This window comes from Tursiops truncatus, chromosome 9 (assembly GCF_011762595.2).
Source record: "Tursiops truncatus isolate mTurTru1 chromosome 9, mTurTru1.mat.Y, whole genome shotgun sequence".
NCBI lineage: Eukaryota > Metazoa > Chordata > Mammalia > Artiodactyla > Delphinidae > Tursiops > Tursiops truncatus.
The window spans coordinates 89,563,792-89,583,855 of NC_047042.1; the positions used below are offsets into that span (position 1 = coordinate 89,563,792).

At 40.8% G+C, this 20,064-nt stretch overlaps 1 protein-coding gene across 1 annotated transcript in view; it reads right to left on the reverse strand.

Moving 5' to 3' along the window:
* DGKI (diacylglycerol kinase iota) overlaps positions 1-20,064 on the reverse strand; it is a 456,496-nt gene that overhangs the window by 68,928 nt on the left and 367,504 nt on the right. The window contains exons 25-28 of the mRNA XM_073809968.1: positions 15,471-15,540; positions 12,882-12,922; positions 11,674-11,801; positions 9,106-9,231 (exon numbers count right to left, since the gene is read on the reverse strand). Coding sequence (XP_073666069.1) covers positions 9,106-9,231; positions 11,674-11,801; positions 12,882-12,922; positions 15,471-15,540 — 365 coding nt within the window. The remainder of the gene's footprint in view (positions 1-9,105; positions 9,232-11,673; positions 11,802-12,881; positions 12,923-15,470; positions 15,541-20,064) is intronic.

Genomic DNA, 20,064 nt, shown 5'->3' on the forward strand with positions numbered 1-20,064 from the left:
GTGGCAATCTGTGGGAAAGAGAAGTTGCCTCCCACCTTCCCTTCCATTGCCAAAACCTGCCATGGAAGCCCAGTGATGGGGCATGTGTCGAGGACCATGGTCCACAGGTGGGATCCTCTAGAAGTGACATGACAGGACACTTAGCTTTGCACATTTGCCCCCTTTTGGAAAGGAAGGGAAATCATTGTTGGAGCCCTCAGGAGCTGTGGGCGCTTTCCTGATGGCAGGGACATTGCAAGCATTCCCAGGGGATGGTTCTTGTCACCCTTGACTAAATTTTAATCCTGTTGTTTAACTGGGCCCTCAAGGAGAGACGTGGCATCGTTTTGTAGAACTAACATTCCCTGCATCTATGCCAACTTTTTCTAGCTTGAATCCCATCCAACATACCCTACATCCCTATTTTCCAAACTGATGAGATTTCAATGTCAAGTCCTCAAGGAAGATCCAGCCACTGTTTCAAGGAAGAGGGGACTGACGGCACAGAAATGGATTGTACTGTGACCCTGCGCCAGCACAGGGCTGCTCCCAGGGGACACGACAGAGGAATACGAGGGGCTCTCCTGTGTGTCCAAGCCTCCACTTGTAGCACAGCCACCGAAAACAAAACAAAAGAATTCCCGTTCCTATATTGGCATAACAATATTCACTCTAACTTCCCCAGTGCAGAGGGAGATAGAGTTATTTTCCCCATTTTAGAATGGGGCTTAAGTGATTTTGTTACGAAAGACTCTTGTTACTTCTGACCTGCTTTCCTTAATGCCCTAAGGCAGAGCGTGTTGTTGGAAGGAAATAGAAATCTCTTCTGTTTTGTTTTTAAAGAAGACTCAATAATTTCCTAAGAGGCCCTTTCCACTGCTCTCTACCTATTAGGAAACTCAAGAAAAGTGCTTTTCTACACAAATTGTCCCCATACTTCCTAATGCTCTGGCTTTGCCTTGTCTCCTTTAGTTGGAAATCTGAGAATTCTGTTCCACCCACAAAATTTTGATGGTTTATGGTTCCCCACATACCAAGTTTCTTCCCCTCTATCCAAAGAACATCCAAAACCTCTTCAAGAACTAAACTTCACTAACACAACCAAAATAATCCAGAGATACATGGGAGACACGCTAACATCTCACTGCATAGGCTTCTAGAAACAATTTTTCCTCCCCCCTCCCCTCCCCCCACCACTGTGCTCATCAACAGGGCACCTACAACCGCTAATACCCACCAGAGTTACCTGCTCGCTTGTAAAATAGCAAGGGTTCCCTGAGTCAGGGATTCAGTGCATCTTTATTATTTTAATATATTAATTCCCTGGATCAAACTGAAGAGCAATTACAGAAAGAACAGAGCAAAATTTCTCATTAATTATTTTGCCCATGTAAAGGGACATAGTATCATTATGTGCTTGGCTAGACAGGACAATGACTGGGGGTGAGTTACGGAAAAAAGAAGAAAGGAAGATACATGTCAGCTAAATGGCATTTTTCCAGCTTGAGCGATTAGCCAGGGAGAGCAAGATTTAGACTAGTCATGCAAGGGACCGTCTCTATCCTGAGAGCGCTGATTTCATCTCTAAGATATATTCCAGCAAAACCTGTTTCCACTAAGAGGATTAATTTTCTCCGTCTTATCTGATTGTGATGCTCGAAGGATATTTCCACAACCAAAATCACGGCCCAATAGTCTGTCTTCCTGTTGACAACCTGGAGCTTCGACAACAAGCGCAATTAACCATTTTTTTTTAGAGTCAGGCCATCACCTAACGTTCCAAGAAGAAACTGGGCAAAGGAAACAGCTGGAGACAAGAGAGGCATGAAGCTATTACTCCTATGTTCAGTCCAGAACTTCTGAGTTTTGGGAAGAGGTGAATTTCAGGGCTATCTTCTTGATAGGATGGTTCAGAATTATAGATTACACTAAAAAAGGTCAATGTTTCAGTTTAAAGTATTGTTAGGTGTTTTGAATATCCCTAAGTAACTTGCCAGGTTGTACAAACATCCTTAAATACACATTAGGTAGAGTGATGTGCAACTGTCATGGAGTACTGAATTATTTGAGAGGTATTTCTGGTGATATAATGATGAAAAGCAGATACCTGTTTATGGGCAAAAGTTGAAGAAAATAAGCATAGAGCCCTTAAAAAGCCTCTTTTTTTCTTAGTGGCTTGTGTTTTCATTAATTCTTTAAATATTCATCCTTTTCATATAAAAATAAAAAAGTAAAATCTGGAGAAAGCAGCAAATTCTCTTTCCTCTTGTTTCCAGAACACTCTACGCATATATCCATTATAGCACTTATCAGAGGGAACTATAATAATTGGTTTATTATTTCCCCTCTGAATATAAGTTCTTGAAAGACAATAATTTCTCATTTAGTTTTACATCGTCAATGCCTAGGTATATGGATTGCTTCTACCTTGAAGGTGCGGAATACATATTTTCTCAATAAATTAATGACTAACTGAATGGCTCAACCCATTTCTTAGATTCTAGTGAAGTCATAAATCAGACCAGATACATTATAGTTCAATTTTTTATAACTCTGTCTCTTGTTAGAGAGAGAAATGCTCCACTGATCATAAAAATCCATCAACCCTGCTTAAGCTAAGCAGGTAACAGATACCTGAGTACACAGATGTCTGGACTGAATGTCTGCCTTTGGTGGTTCCCTACACTGTCTCCCCAGTGTCTTAATCCAGTGGCAAGATCTTTTATTTTTACCTGTGTGACTTCACCTTAGGTCTTCTAGGCTCAGGACTTGGAGATACTAAGAACATGGGCATTTTTTCCTTTTCTTTTTCTTTTGGGGGTTTTGCACAAACCACAGAACATAAGAACTAGAAAAGATTATTTTTATTCATAAACTAAACAATGCCTTGCAGTCCCTTTACCTGTTTTCCCTTAACCCAGAGGTTCAGAGGTAAGTTCAGAGGTAGGTCTGTCCTTTCCTCAAAGAGGACTTGGAAAGAATATACTAGAGTTTTCACTCAGTGCCTTTTTTTTTTTTTTTTTATCTCATAGATCATAAAGTTGGGAAAAGTCTTCCTTTGGAATCAGATTCTGTCTGCTAAAATTTTAGTTAATTACTTCCTTATGAATCTCCTGCCCAAATGAAATATAGTCGTTATGAATTGTGGTGCTTCAATTAATGATGAGAGCGAAGGTGTTTCCAGAAACATGTTATTTTAGTAGCACTTTCGTAGACACTGAAAACTTTTTTTTTAACTTAAAGACAAAGTCCTTATGGTCCTAGCAGTAACAGTGTGAGTCAACTACTTCTCTCCAATTTATTTCAAAATTCTTTCTTAAAGATTGTTTCTGGGGCTTCCCTGGTGGTGCAGTGGTTAAGAATCCACCTGCCAATGCAGGGGACATGGGTTCAAGCCCTGGTCCGGGAAGATCCCACACGCCGCGGAGCATCTAAGCCTGTGTGCCACAACTACTGAGCCTGCGCTCTAGAGCCCCCGAGCCACAACTACTGAGCTTGCATGCCACAACTACTGAAGCCTGTGCGCCTAGAGCCCGTGCTCTGCGACAAGAGAAGCCACTGCAATGAGGAGCCCCTGCACTACAATGAAGAGTAGCCCCCGCTCACTGCAACTAGGGAAAGCCCGAGCGCAGCAACAAAGATCCAATGCAGTCAAAACTAAATAAATTTATTTTGTAAAAATATTGTTTTTATTGTGTTCATAGGATTTGAAGATCCTATATGTGTTGTATAGCCTTCTTTGGAATTGTAGTCTCCCCTAGAGGACCTGTGTATAAGTAGACAGTACACACATACACACACAGACATAGAATAGCTACATATATTAGAATCAGGCCATCACCTAAAGTTCCAAAAAAGAAACTGGGTAAAGGAAATAGCTGAAGACAAGAGAAAAATGAAGCTATTACAGATACATACATAATATATATATATTATACATATGTATGTATGTATCCATGAGTTCCGAATCCTGAGTCAACCAATCGCGGATCGTGTACCAAGTTTATGATCCACAGTTGGCCGAATCTGCAGATATGGATCTGCAAATACAGAGCTTTGACTGTGGGACTTGAGCATCCATTGATTTTGGTCCTGGAACCGATTCCCCACAGATACCAAGGTACGACTCTATAAATCTTTCTTTAAAAATTGTAATGTATCTAAATGGAATTTTAATATAAATGTAACCAGTGCCAGTAATAACAGAAATCTACTTCATTCTGTTTGTTCATTCTGTCTGCTCTCCCTGAAGTAGGAGGGAGGCTGATGAATCTTAGAAGCTAAAGTTAAAACTATGAGAAAACCCTGAGGAGCCGTGCTCCCCTCTCCGGGGGACTGGGGGTGGGGTAGGTTGGGTCAGTTAGAGTTTAGAGGGGAAAGGTGTCTTGAGCAGATGCTGACTGGGTGCCATGGAGGAAGAATGAGCTGGAAAAGCACTGGCGTTGCATTCCTTTCTATCTCCTGTATTTTAAAATTAACCTTCTCAGAATTTTGTCTCTTATTTACCTTTCGAAAGAACCAGTTTTTAAAAATTTTATCCTTGGTTAATCATTTATTTTGTCTGTTTTATTCCCCTTGTCATTGATTTCTATCTTTATTATTTCTCTTCACTCTTGTTTCTTTGTTCTCTACTCTGAGTCTTTATCCAGTTTATCAAATTGAATGCTTTATTTGTATGGAATCATTTTTCTCTTAATAAATGATTTAGAGTCATAAATCATTCTGTGAATACCACTTCTGTTATTTCCTGCAAATTCTGATAAACAGTATTTTCAGTTCTAAGAATTTAAAATTTCCCTTTGATTTTTTTATAGAATTATTTAGCCTGGTGAACAAGATGTTAAAATTGAACTTTTACTATCTCCAAGTTGACTGGGGCTTTAAGGCTGAAAGCAATAGATGCTATAGTTGTACCTAGAATATTACAATACTTCTTCAGGTCCCTTCACATACTGATTCTTAAATATCCCTAATGGGAAAGGAAATTGTGCAACATGGACCAAAGTTGAAACTGTATAGGGACTTCCCTGGTGGTCTGGTGGTAAAGAATCCACCTTCTTGGGACTTCCCGTTGGCAGTGGTTAAGAATCTACCTGCCAATGCAGGGGACACGGGTTCGAGCCCTGGTCCAGGAAGATCCTACATGCCCCAGAGCAACTAAGCCCGTGAGCCACAACTACTGAGCCTGCGCTCTAGAGCTCACGAGACACAACTACTGAAACCTTGCACCACAATTACTGAAGCCCGCGTGCCTAGAGCCCATGCTCCACAACAAGGGAAGCCACCACAATGAGAAGCCTGCACACCGAAACGAAGAGTAGCCCCTGCTCGCCACAATTAGAGAAAGCCCGCGCACAGCAACGAAGACCCAACGCAGCCAAACATAAATAAATAAATACATCTATTAAAAAAAAAAAAAAAGATTCCACCTTCCAATGCAGAGGACATTGGGTTGGATCCCTGGTTGGGGAACTAAGATCCCACATGCCGCAGGGCAACTGAGCCTGCACCACAACCACTGAGCTTGCATGCGTCAACTAGAGCCCACGTGCCACAAAACTACAAGGCACATGCGCTCTGAAACCCGCGCACCACAACTACAGAGAGAGAAAACCCACATGCCACAACTAGAGAGAAGCCTGCATGCCACAACTACAGGGCCCACGTGCCCTGGAGCCCGCGACGCCACAACTAGAGAGAAGTCCATGCACCTCAACAGAGAACCGGGGCACAGCAACAAAAATAGATCCCACATGCCTCAACGAAGATCCTGCAGCCGCAACTAAGGCCCAACGCAGCCAAAAATAAATAAATAAATAAAAAATTTTTAGAAATGTTGAAACTGTATATACACCCTATGACACAGGTGGACACACGCAAAATGTTCACTGTATTTTTAAATAATAAAATATTAGAAATCAATATCTAAATGGAGGAATAAGTCACGGCATATTTGTATAACACAATATTCTATACCAAATTAAATGATTTAAAATCTACACACATCCACGTAACCAAGGAGGACTCTATGAGGCCGTCCCAGGACAGACCCCTCCCCCATATCTTCTGCTGTAGCTCCTCTCTGAAGTACCTAGATAATAGTATCTGATGCATATTTCCAGACTTTTTCAGATGTTAAAACCACCACCAAATGGAATAAATTAACTACTTGGTGATCATGAGCAAGGAGCCCCACAGACTTTCCTGTGCCTAAGAATTGATCACCATCAACCAATCAGAGAACTGTGCACAAGCTGGTCACATCCCCTGAGACCCCCTCTCCCCTACCTTGCCTTTAAAAATGCTTTGCTGAAACCCTTCGGGGAGTTTGGGTCTTTTGGGCATAAGCCACCAATTCTCCTTGCTTGGCCCTGCAATAAACTTTTCTCTGCTCCAAACTCTGACGTTTCAGTTGTTTGGCCTTACTGTGCATTGGGCACACAAACTTGCATTCCGTAACATCGACGTGAATGAATTTTAAACATTTGATGTTGCATGAAGTGGCAAATTCTAAAAGCGTATGCACTGTTCAATACAGGTGATGAAAAGTAAAAAGATAACACAAAACAAAAACCCCATAAAACTATATTTTTATGCTACTGTATGTTGCTATGGATAGAAAGATTTAATGCAAGTAATGACATAAAACAATAACATGATATTTTAGTGTTGTTGGCACATTAGTATTTACTTGTGGGTAAATTTGCAGCTGTACATATTTAATGTGCATATGTAGTCTTCCTACACTGTAGAATTTTTCACCTTACAAATGCTTATAAAGAGAGATACCAAAGTAAACCTTTCTTGGGCCCTGGGACTCTGGGCACCCTGCCTTTGCACTGGCCCTTCAGGAAAACAGTGCAGTATGGCAGAGTCAGAAGTCAAGCAGACCTCACTCAAACCACAGTTATCCTGGGTGACCTAACATGAATATTTTAAACTCTATGAGCTTCAGTTCATTCATCTGTTAAGCAATGTGAGATTTAAAAGTTGTTGAAAGATTTAAGGGTAATTTAACCACAGTGCAAAGCACGTAGCAGGTATCAATACTAGCTATTACTGACCTTATTATACATTACATATCTGTATAAAATATATATTATTACATAATTCCATTGTTCTATAACTGCAATTATACGTATGTGTATCAAAGATGCTCTCTGAAGTAATAAACAAAGAGAAGTTCTTCCTAAAGGAATTAATGAACACACATACACAAAAATTTTCAGAATTAATAGACAAACTGGGTAAGGTAAAGTATGTAAATGATTTAAAGCAACCATTTTATTTTGTTCGTACATTCTGTGAGTCAAAGGTTCCAACAGAGCCCAGTGGGGACAACTTGTCTCTGTTACACAATATCTGGAGGTTCAGCTGGAAAGACTCAAAGCTAGAAGTGAACGTTTGTTTTCTAAGTTACTTGACAGAAAAATGTTTTCAAAAGGAGTCAGCTGCTCTAGTGCATTTGAGGCATAAGGTAGTATAAATATCCAGGAAAACTAGTGGCTGCCAGTGGAAGCTCAATGAAATATGAAGAGAAATTCCTAAAAGGATAATATAACCCGAATAAAAAATGAGAGTTGATTTTGAGAAAGGGTTTTAAGAACTTGACTATTATATAAAATGGTACATTTATCTGTGATTCTTGGAAAGAATAGTTACTGTCTTAGAAACAATCTCACGTATCATGATATATATGTTAACATACTATACACAGAAAAATCAGGGCATAGGAAACTAGATTGAGCTCACGTGCCTGAGCTTTTGTTTCCACTTTTGGAAATAGCCTGTATATAAGAATAACTGAATCGCTCCTCTGGTTTGTCTAGTCTTAATTTCTATTTCTATGGCTAATTAAAACCCTAATTTTCAAATAAACCTGCCCAAAGCTAGATGGTCACTTTTTTAGCTGTCAGTGGGTGGCTGACTCAGCCTGGTTCACCAGCCTCAATTCCATATACAAAAGAAATGAAAAAAATGCCCTGAATTGTAAGCAACCAAATTGCCATCGGAAACTAACGACGCGGTTTAATTAAAAAGGAAAATCCATAGTAATTCATTTTCTCCTTCCCACTCTTCACACACAGAATAAGAGGTAGTACAGAGAAGCAATTAAAACGAAATCACCTTTTGCCCTTGGGGTGTCTGAGTAGAACCATTACCACCAAAATAATTAGCTTCCGATTTCTCTTTTTCCTCCCCTTTGTCACACCGAAATTGCTTCCGGTCTTAGAAACAATGCATTGCCCTGCCTCTTCTGTTAACCCTAGGCTTCTAAGAATCTCAATCATCTTGTTATTTTGTAAAGATGGTAAGACTGCATAGTTACAAGGCCACTGTCCCTATTCGATTAGGACCTTGAATCGGACTGGGAACCAGCCTGATCTCACGAATTACAACGAACTTATACAACCTCTGAGATGGGGTGACTGGACTGGAGTCAAACAGTGGGTGCACATGACTGTGTCCATGACCGCAGGGTGCACCTTGAAGCTGCTTCTGCAAGGAGGGGTGACAGGAGGGAGGATTCTCGGGACACGAGTGTACCAACACTGTTGCAAAACTCAGTACCCATCCCTCAGATGAAAGCACACCCACTCTCCTGACCTTTGAACAAATGCTGCATCATTTACCCAGAGAGACTACAAGCACTGCACCGCAGCCATCAGAACCACCTGGCAATACTACACATCACAGCCAGAGGCTCAGAACCGGAGGCTCATGAAACTGACCTGTCACAGCACATCACAATTTTCACACAAATGAAACACTCTGCATCACTTCCAAACTACTCATGTCACTCTCATGCATGTCCTCACAGTATGGCAAACACAGGGGCATCTGGAAAACACTGGGTTTCAGTAAAGCAAACCCTGGTGAGGTTCAAAGTAGTTGTAGGTCCATATGCGAGGTCTCACTGAGGCTCGGGAACAAGAGAAATGGAAGGCGAGGCTCCACTGGGAGCTTCGGGGTGAGGAAAAGGGAGCAAGGTGAACAGGGTGACACAATCAGGAGACAGCTGGAGCACCGCTGAGAAGAGAATCCTTCCCATTGGCTAGTACCCCACAGAATCCTCTCCCAGCAACCCCAGTGGTACACAGGACAAGAGACAGAAAGAGCTCTTACTGTAGCACTCGGGAGTGGCTGAAATCTTTCAGATCTGAGTCTTCTTCGTAATACGGAGTTATCATTCCCAGCCCACTGTCACTCAGCATGCGTTTCCGGAGGGCAGGATTCCACCAGTCTGTCATTCTGGGAGGGAGGAGAAGGGCAGCAGACATTCAAGGTCAGCCACAGGACTTAGTCTGCTCTTTCTCAGGATGATTCTTGTCTCCAAACGTGAGGACGGAAATTAATCTTTGTTGGGTAGTTACGAGGTGTTTCACCCTTATTAGTCCGTTTAATTTTCTCAACCATCAGGAACTCTTTGTATGCTGCTGCCCTCTTTATAGATGAGAAAACTGAATTTCAAGATTAAGTAATTTTAGGGCTTCCCTGGTGGCGCAGTGGTTGAGAGTCCGCCTGCTGATGCAGGGGACATGGGTTCGTGCCCCGGTCCGGGAAGATCCCACGTGCCGCGGAGCGGCCATGGCCGCTGGCAACGGGAGAGGCCACAAGAGTGAGAGGCCCGCGTACCGCAAAAAAAAAAAAAAAAAAAAAAAAAAAGATTAAGTAATTTTAAATATGACATAGATAAGAAGCAATGGCGCCTGATGTAGAAAAGAACAAAGCCTAGATTTGCTCTTTCACAGCTTCCCAGCTCTCAGTTTATTTCCAGAGGGGACAATGGAAAAGAAATGAGAAAGGAACTGATTCAAGTTCTCGTGGTTTTGCAGGCTACTTTATCTCTGGAGCTAGAGCTGATAGAGAATGACTGAGAGGGCAGAACCCAGGACGAGCTTGGCAAAATGGGCTCACCCTTCACCAGATCCAACACTACGGCCCCAATCAGGTGGGGTGGGAGGACACCTAGACTCCAGCACCTACCGCTTCTGCGGCGGGACACAGCATCACACTTGCCTTCCCCACAACTGACAGTCCTGACTTATCGTATGTGGCTTTCCCACTACCTTCAGGACCCCCGGGGTTTTTTATCAGGCCATCCTTCGTGCCTGTCGGCTTTCCCTTCATGCCAGGACAGCTCCGGTATCAGTCGTTCCGGCTCCTAAACACAGCTGGAAATCTGTTCCAGCCGCCACTTCTGTTTTCTCTTGGCCCCGCACAGACTAGGGACGAACCACTGCTATCAGCTGGCCTGGCAGAGTGGGATGCTCAGAAATGGCAGCCGTGGTCGAATTAGTGAACAGGCATGAGGCTTACCTCAAGCGAATATGTCTGCTAATAGTGTGTAAGTATGTGCACACACTTGCATATGCCCTTTGAGTGCACGTGTGTGTGCTCTCCGGGGAAATCCTTATTTTCACTCTTTAGCGTCTGTGTACCAGTAAACTACAAAAGTTCATTAAACTTCACAAGGGCAAAGGTTTCTGTGTTTTTACTTTTGCACTGTTGTTTCCCAAGTGCTTACAGTAGTACCTGGCACATAAAAAAGCTCTCTAAATAAACATTTCTGAATTGACGAAATAATCTAGAAATATTAATATGTTTTGGTGGTGCAGTGTGGCGGTTAAAATACACATGGGCTCTAGCATGGAATAGATCTCAACGTCTCCCCTTTATTTTTTGTGCAATACTGGTCAAGTTACGAAAACTCTCTAAACCTCAATTTTGTTATCTATGGATTTAAAATAATAACAGTACCAAATCTGCAGGGTCATTGTGAAATGATGATGACGATTTCAATAACATGATTTTTAATGAGTGTCTACCAAGTGCCACCAACTGCCCTAATTTTACATGTATCAACTCATTTAATTTTAAAACAATTGTCTGAGTAGGTATTATCATGTCGGTTTTACAGATGAGGAAATAAGCATAGAGCACTTAAGATGATTAAGTCACTATGAAGTAATAGCAGGGATATAAGAAAGGCATTCAGCACAGTGTGCGACTCATAATTATAAGTGCTTGATATCTACATGTATCAGGCTGCCTTGATACAGGAGAAAAAAGAGAAGGATGAGGAAGAAGAGGAGCAGAGGAAGAAGAGAAGGGATGTGGAGAAAAAAAATAATTGTCAAACCACCTGTGTCATTTTTTTTTGCGGTACACGGGCCTCTCACTGCTGTGGCCTCTCCCGTTGCGGAGCACAGGCTCCGGATGCGCAGGCTCAGCGGCCATGGCTCACGGGCCCAGCCGCTCCGCGGCGCGTGGGATCCTCCCGGACCGGGGCACGAACCCGCGTCCCCCGCATCGGCAGGCAGACTCTCAACCACTGCGCCACCAGGGAAGCCCCACCTGTGTCATTTTTTAATGTGATAATACAGGCATTACAGATGTATATGCACAAACGCAAATACTAGTGTTTTCTAGTTTGGTAGGAAATGCTGGTGTGGTGGGTAAAGAAGCCTCAGACATGACACAGATCTGAGTGGAAAGAGTAATTCTGCCCAGACATTCATAAGACAGACTTAGAATGGAACCAGCTGTACTACACTCTAAGGAAATACAAGAAAGCCTGTATTTCAAAATAGTTTGATTTCATTAGAAATGTCAAGTGCAAGGCCAAACCAGACACGATGTGACCCTGCGGCCAGCCTCACCACCACACCACCAAGGAAGAAGCCCACTCACCCGGAGGCTTGCTCCACCACCAGATCAGGCATTCCTGGGGGTGTCCCTGCCTGCTGTGACAACACCATATCTGGGTCCAGAATAAAAATCTCATCTTGAGAAATCTCCATCACAAAGTGCAAGTGTTCCTAAGGAAGAAAAAGGAGTCTGTCAGATGCCTGATAAGGTGTTCACATCCATCATCTGAAGAACAACAAGACAAAGCATTCTTGGTCTTGAGGAATAATGAAATTTTATGACATAGCAAATGACCACAGTGTATTTTCAGAGGCCTGACCAGTGGGCATCCCTCCCAGAAACAACATGGTAGCAAGAGGCTGAGGAAGGGGAGAGTTGAATCCTTCTTGGTTTGGGACTCTGACCAGGATACTGTTAGGTATAACCAGAGATGGTCTTGCCTCTTCTTCTTCCCAAATACTATCAAAGAAGTGACACCTTACATGCAACTTGGTCCAGCATGCATGTACGATGACCTGGACTTCCAGGATCTGGTCAAAGCTAACTGGCATGGCTAACAACTGGTTTTTGGTTTTTTTTGGTTTTTTTTGCAGTACGCAGTCCTCTCACTGTCACGGCCTCTCCCATTGCGGAGCACAGGCTCCGGCCGTGGCTCACGGGCCCAGCCGCTCCGCGGCATGTGGGATCTTCCTGGACCGGGGCACGAACCCATGTCCCCTGCATCGGTAGGCGGACTCTCAACCACTGCGCCACCAGGGAAGCCCTAACAACTGGTTTTATCAGTGGATTCCATTCTGTACCTTCTTTTCCAGTGGGAGCACTAGCTATCACTGGGCATAAGCATTTTTTTTTTCTCATTACTGAACTCTGGGAAGTGGTGAGTTGAAACCAAGCAACATAATATACACTTGAGGTCTCAAATTTGCTAATCAGAAATAAAGTTAAAAAGGCATAAAATTTGGCTAGGAAGCCGTAAAAGTAGCAGTGTGAACGAAGATTTGGAGTGCAGGCTGGTGACAACGTCTAGAAGCCTACCTATCTTCTGGATTCATCTTCAAGGTCAAACCATATCACCTTGAGTCCACAGATCACAAAACACGTGAAGACAAATAACAAGCTCAGAGCTGAGACTATGAATACCATTCCAGAATTTGTACACATTTCAGTGTTTTTGTTGAAAAAAAAAGTAAAAGATTAGTATAGTTCCTGGGGAGTTTTTCTCTTTCACAAATAGGCTGAAGAAAACTTACCTGAGATCTGTCTATTCGATAAAAGCGATCAGCAGAAGTAGCTAGGGAAAAAGAAACGTATACGGCATTCAGAGAGGCCTGTGTTCTGGCACCAGATTTACAACCTTCTCACCTACGATGACAATCAAAAACCTTACATCCCAGTCAGTCCCTAAATCTACTTAGAAACACTCAGGACTTCACACCTCTGCTGCCGCTATTCCACCGCTTAGGAAGCCCTTCCGCATTACACGTGTCTACCTAAACCATGTCTTAACCCATAGAAAACAAACTTATGGTTACCAAAGAGGAAAGGGAGGGAGGGATAAATTAGGAGTTTGGGATTAAAATATAAACACTACTATATGTAAAACAGATAACCAACAGGACCTACTGTGTAGCACAGGGAACTATACTCAATATCTTGTGATAACATATAATGGAAAAGAATTTGAAAAAGAACTTATACACATAGGGTTGGCCAAAAAAGTTCATTCGATTAATGAATACATTGTTCAATAAAGTTCTTGGTGAAAATGAAAAATGTCTTATTTGTACTGAAAAGCGAACGAAGTTTTTGGCCAGCCCAATACATGTATCTGAATTACTTTGCTGTACACCTGAAACTAACACAACATTGGAAATCAACTATATCTCAATAAACTGCTTTTAATAATACATCATGTCGTAAGGACCAACTCAAATGCCACCTCTTCTGTGAAACCTTCCTCAGCCCCATCCTCCTTGCCCCAGGTAGAATTTGTTGCTCCTACCTCTATATGCACATCTGCATTTTGTGCATGGTTTATAAAAACTATCTTCACAGAGAACTCTGAGACTAAGATATCTGCCTCTTTAAAGATCTGTGTTTCATTTCTTCTTTTATGTCTCAAGATATCAGCACAGAACCCTCAACAGAGCTGGGACTCAATATGTATTTATCAAGTAAATAAAGCTAGGAAAAACAAAAATAAACAAAAAAATACTGTAGGTAGCCTGACTTCCTGAGGAAGTGATTCTCATTTTGGAAAACAGTTTGAAGATGCAGAGCTTGGGACCACATGTGGTATTAAAGGCATCATTTCAGTTTAAAACTGAGTCCCTAAGCCATGTCTGAAGAAAGCTAAAACAGAAAAAGCAAAAATTATTTAAGCAACCCTATAAGGGACTTGCCTGCATCTGTAGTTTGAGGGGGGGAAAAAAACAACTTAATGACAAACTTTGGGCTTCTAGAAATTAATCTGATTATTATCAATATTCAAAAGAATTATGTTCCTCCTCATTTAAATCTATCTAAGAGTCCAGTATTATAAACAGATTTTCTACAAAGTACATAGTACTAGAGGGAAAAACTCAAAATGCAAATAATCATTCAAAAATCATAGATATTTAACGAGTAGCTTCTCTCCAAAGGAAATAAGCTAAGAAATAAGACAATCATGGTTCTTGCCCTCATACTCAGGCAACAGAGTAAAATTTGCCTGAGAAGGACTTTGTCTACTTTGTTCTTTTAACCATGACTGCAATCACCTGTTAAATGTTCTTAACGAAACTATTTCTAGAGTAAAACTAATATCTAGACCATTAACCACACTTGTAATTTTATCTAAGACTGTATATAAAATAGACTATATAGAACAATTCATATACATTTTTGTAATTTTCTTAAATATAAGTTGTTCCTCTGTGGATTCAGGAAAAACAAATGATTGCGCTTCTCATCACTAGGGAATAAAGGACCTGGAAGAAAAGCAGTATAGATTATCTTCAGAGGCAGCTGACAAGCCATTAATGAAAACCGATGTCATGATGTACGTGGATTAGAGTTGATATAGATACAGGTGCTCATCTTTAAAAAATATTCACACCCTCACACATCCTGTCATTCTCTTATCCACATTTATATCCTTTCAGATGCACACAAAGCTGAACAAAAGAAAGGTCTACAGTGAAAGCTAAATGTCCACACAGACAAGAGAGATACCGGGTAGTAGATACACTGGGAGTATCTAAGCAGGAATGTACTGTAAAATGGGTAACTGGATAGAAAAGTGGGATTAGGCAGCATTTAGGGAGACAGAAATGGAAAATGGGCTCATTAACCAATCAGAAGATGACCAACCTACTATACATTCAATAACAGCAGAGCAGATGTGAACACAACTGAAAATGCCTACCCTTTCACAAAAATGTATACCTCATCCTGAAATGATGGTCTACTGAAAATAATATGGAAGTTCCATAATATGCAAACGACATACCAATTAGCACCCGTCCTCGTGCTTTATGGAATCAATCTACTGGCCTGAAGACAAGTACTCAACACGTTTTTGGAAAAGGGGCATGAAAGGGAAATAATCACCTTGAGCAATTTGATGTTGAGAAGTTCGGCCAGATTAACCAACTTGCTTTGAGGGAGATAACTTTAGGAAAGTGTGTTGCGACATCAGTAAGTTCACATCGTTTGAGATGCAAGTACCAATCACGTGAAGGGCCATGTGAAGGGCTTCTGAATAGTCTTTTGGAAAATTAGAGTCCACTCTATCCATCAATACCTTGCCCTGTGGCTTCCCCAATCCCCACCCCTCCAGGAAATACAGAAACACTCACCATCTAGAAAGCACCACCGTGGGGAGAGTCTCTGAGCTGAGAGCGCCCTGGGGAAGGAGGTTTCGTGGTCCTGGAAAGAAACATACACATCCTGGTGGCTCCATCTGAATGACCTGAGGGGCGTCCCTCACTCCACATTCTGCCCCATCACCTATTTCTAAGAGTAAGCATCCTTCACTACACAAAGCGCTGGTGAGAGATGGAAGCATACTTTTCACTGCAAGGACACACGGGGACTCTGCTTTGAAATGAATGATTTCACATAACAACTCCCATATCACGTTTCCAGGAGACTTACAATCATTCCATTAAACATTCATAAATTATACAACTTGGGACATGTACTTCCTTTGGAGACTCTCTTTCCCTTTATGAAGCTGAGGAACTAGTGGCAGCTGGCTGTCATCTGTATTTCGGTTCTCCACATAGGTATAAAAATGTCCCCTACTAAAAGAATCTCTGCCGCTAATAATTTTTAAAAACATGAAATGCACATTCTAGTTTACAACACATGATTTGGAGCATTCTGGCCCTGGCTCATAGCGAAACTGAGATCACGGACAGAAATGGAACAAATGACGAGGGAGGCCAGGTCTCCGCGGGAGGACACTGGGAGTTTGACCCTTACGAGAGATTTGAGATGTTCAAATAGAAGGAGAATCCTTGGAGTGAGGCTGGGTGTCCATGATCTTGTGTGTACAGAGGGGAACAGGGGAAGGAAACGGGAAGAACACAGAACAGATAAGAAGAGAGCGAATCAGGGGTTGCACTGATTTCTCTGGAAGTCTAATCTGCCCCACGTGATCCTCAGGCAAAGCTTCTCCCTAAATCAGTGGTTCTCAAAAGTATGAACACCGGACTAGCAGCATCAGCTGGGAGGTTGTTAGAAACAGAAATTCCCAGGTGCCACCCCAGATCTACAGAAACCCTGGGGGTGACACTCAGCCATCTTTGAGGTGAGTCTGATGTATGCTAAAGTTTTAGAACCATGGGCCTAAAGTTACGAGGACAAAAAGGTCCGTTATTAGAAATCTTGGGTAGATGGAGTTTTTATATGAATGCATTCTGCCAATTAAATAATTAATAGAGGAAAAGTTGGTCTTACTCAGGACTGGTACCAAGATTTATATGTAGAGATACAGAAGTGATACAGCTATGGATACAGAGATAAATATGTAGTCCTCGTTTTTTGAATCAGCTTTGGGCTAAATGAAATCGTGACATGTACCTATTTATATGAGAATTGTGTTTAACATTTTGAGAATTATATTTTGACACATGTGATATCTTGTTTTCAAAGGAACTTAGGGTTCTTAATGTGTTTTCATAAAACATCTAAAGCGACTAACATGTCTCAGTTTAGTGAGAACTGTAATTATAAATCGAGAAATTCGAAAACGATCTGAAACATTTAGGGGCAACTGTGAGGGCTAATAAACAAAGATGTCAAACAGAAACGTGACTTCCTTCTATAAGAGTGAAGGGACATAAACACCGAGGATACTTTCTGAATTTTGATGTCGAATGTGCTACAGAGACCGCCATGAAAAGTATCAGAATTTCCCTAGGTAAAAATTGACTCTGAAAGAATACAGAAATGCTTGCTTTTTTAATTTTGAAAACCTAAAGACTGATAGTGTTATTGCTAGAATATTCAAATTCAGGAATGCTGGCTATAATTTAGTTTAATAAAAGGCAGGTTGATATATTGCCTCAGCCGCACAACCAGCTTACCACAGGCTGTTAACATAATATTGATATAATTGCATACATTTTCACGTGTGAGTGTCTGTGTATCTGGAGAGTTTTATGTATGTACCTGACTTATTTTGCTTATTTTTCTGTTCGTTTATTTACTCTGTATCTTGATGCACAAAGCATTTGATATAACTCAATTTCCTTAAAGGGGTTTTGCTTAAAGAGAATGTTATGTTGGCTCTGTGAAAACATTTTTTAAAGCCATAGAGCTCTTTAAAACACTTCAAATGGGTTCAACAATTCTTGAACTCCCAGCAATTTCCTGTAAATTTGGTGTGTCTATATGTATGTGTATTTTCCACTGCTTTCCATAGATTATCAAAGTGATCTGAGATCCCCGAAAGGTTAAAAAGCTACTAATTTAAATAATCAAAGTTTATATCAGAGGGGATTCAACAAAATAAGAAGATTCTAATCATTAAAATGCCTTAATGATATCCAGACTTACAAAAATAGGAATGACTATTTCAAAGGTACTGAAATACCTTTAGAGTATCAAACAGCTGAAGCTCTCTGAGCAGCTGGCTTTTCTCCTACCATCTACTCTACTATTCTTCCTGAACCTCTTTTCTGGGATCTAAGAGCAAGCCGTAAATGAAGAATTGCAGCTTTGAGAATTTAAGTAAACTCACAGAAGTATCCAGATATTAAGGGGTAGAGTTATAATTCAAATACAGGCCTCTCTTACCACAGAAGCCATAATCTTAAATCCCAGGTTTATGGCTTCTAAAGGAATTACTATCATTTGGGGTTTTGAAGGATGGATGGGGTTTGTATAGGTCAAGTTTGAGAGAAGTTTTTTTTTTTTTTTTTTTTTTTTTTTTAACTCAACTCAAGCAAAAACATGAGGGAAGCAAAAGAAAGGATGACCTTAATGGTTATAAAGACTTCTTTTGACTCTGGTGTTGAAGAATTTTCCATAGTTTCAGCTTTTGTTAACTGTTAAACTAATCTTCAGTATTTCTTAACAGGTAGTTCACTGCCTGGTAACTCGGAATTTTTCCTCCCTCAAATTCCCCAGCCATGTTACTACCTACTCTCCACCCCCATGTACCCATCTGCTTAAGAATCCCCTAGAAATATGGTAATCAATGGGAACAGCAGAGACAGAGAGTCCAGAGACAAGGAACTGAGACTACATTCATGCAAAGAAAATTCTGATTATAGAGTTTAGATAGCTTCACTGTATGTATTATGTGACTGCAATTAGAAACTCTATACAAGTATGGTGAACATTAACAGATGGTTTAGCATGTGATCCAGTTACAATTCTGCCACAACTTTATATTCAAATCTGTACAATGATGCTTATTGCAACATTGTTTTTTCAGGCAGAAACTGTATACAACATAAATGTCTATCCACAGAGATAAGGTTAAATCTGTATCATGAAACAGAGGAGCAGTTTTAAAAGACTGAGTTATAGCTTCATGTATTAGCAAGACAATGTCCATGGTATATTACTGTTATAAATAAATTGTGGCATAATATGTATAGTGAGTGCATAAGAAATGTAAATCCATTTTTTTTCAAAAACCATATATGTGTATGATGTACATCTATGTGTGTAACTTTGTATCAATGTGGAGAAAGGTACAAAAGGGTACACACCAGAAAGGTACTGTCATAAGGTCTACTTTGGGTGGGCAGTTAAAAACCAAGCAGAAGTCTAGAATTATGTGCAACCGGAAAACTAAGATAAGCCAGGATTATAAAACCTGGCAGACTTCATGACACAAGTAGCTAATGAAAGTCAAGAGAAATACCTTGAGAAATGTCTCTAAGAGGCACATGAAAAGATGCTCAAAATCACTAATTATTAGAGAAATGCAAATCAAAACTACAATGAGATACCACCTCACACCAGTCAGAATGGCCATCATTAAAAAATCTGCAGACAATAAATGCTGGAGAGGGTATGGAGAAAATGGAGTCCTCCTACACTGTTGGTGAGAATGTAAATTGGTGCAGCCACTATGGAGAACAGTATGGAGGTTCCTTAAAAAACTAAAAACAGAGCTACCATATGACCCAGCAATCCCACTCATGGGCATACATCCAGAGAAAAACATGGTTTGAAAGGGTACATGTACCCCAATGTTCACTGCAGCACTGTTTACAATAGCCAAGACATGGAAGCACCCTAAATGTCCATTGACAGATGAATGGATAAAGAAGATGTGGTACGTATATACAATGGAATATTACTCAGCCATTAAAAAGAATGAAATAATGCCATTTGCAGCAACACGGATGGACCTGGAGATTATCACACTAAGTGAAGTAAATCAGACAGAGAAAGACAAGTATCATATGATATTGCTTATATGTGGAATTAAAAAAAAAGTTACAAATGAACCTATTTACAAAACAGAAATAGACTCATAGACTTAGAGAACAAACTTATGGTTACCAGGTGGGAAGGGTCGGGGGAGGGATAGATTGGGAGTTTGGGACTGACATGGGATTGACACACTGCTATATTTAAAATAAAATGCCTTTCCATGAAAAAAAAAAGAGAGAAATATCTTGAGGACCTTAATATCAAAGATGAATGTATACTGGGTGGATTAAAAGTAGAGCAGGAATAAAGAGAAGCAGATTGTCAAAAAGGAATTCACAATAACCCAAAGCCAAGATCTGTAAACTTCTTTATACTCTGATGGTACCAACTAATGACAACCGCAGAGATGATGAGAGTCTTCTGTACTCATGTAACTCCCGCAGATTGTCTACCTATACCCGTTTCTCCTACTCAAAAAAGAGAATCAGAATACACGCGAGTGGTAGTGATGTTAGTATAAAGGTTAAGGAAAAACTTGCTGTGGTGTTGCCT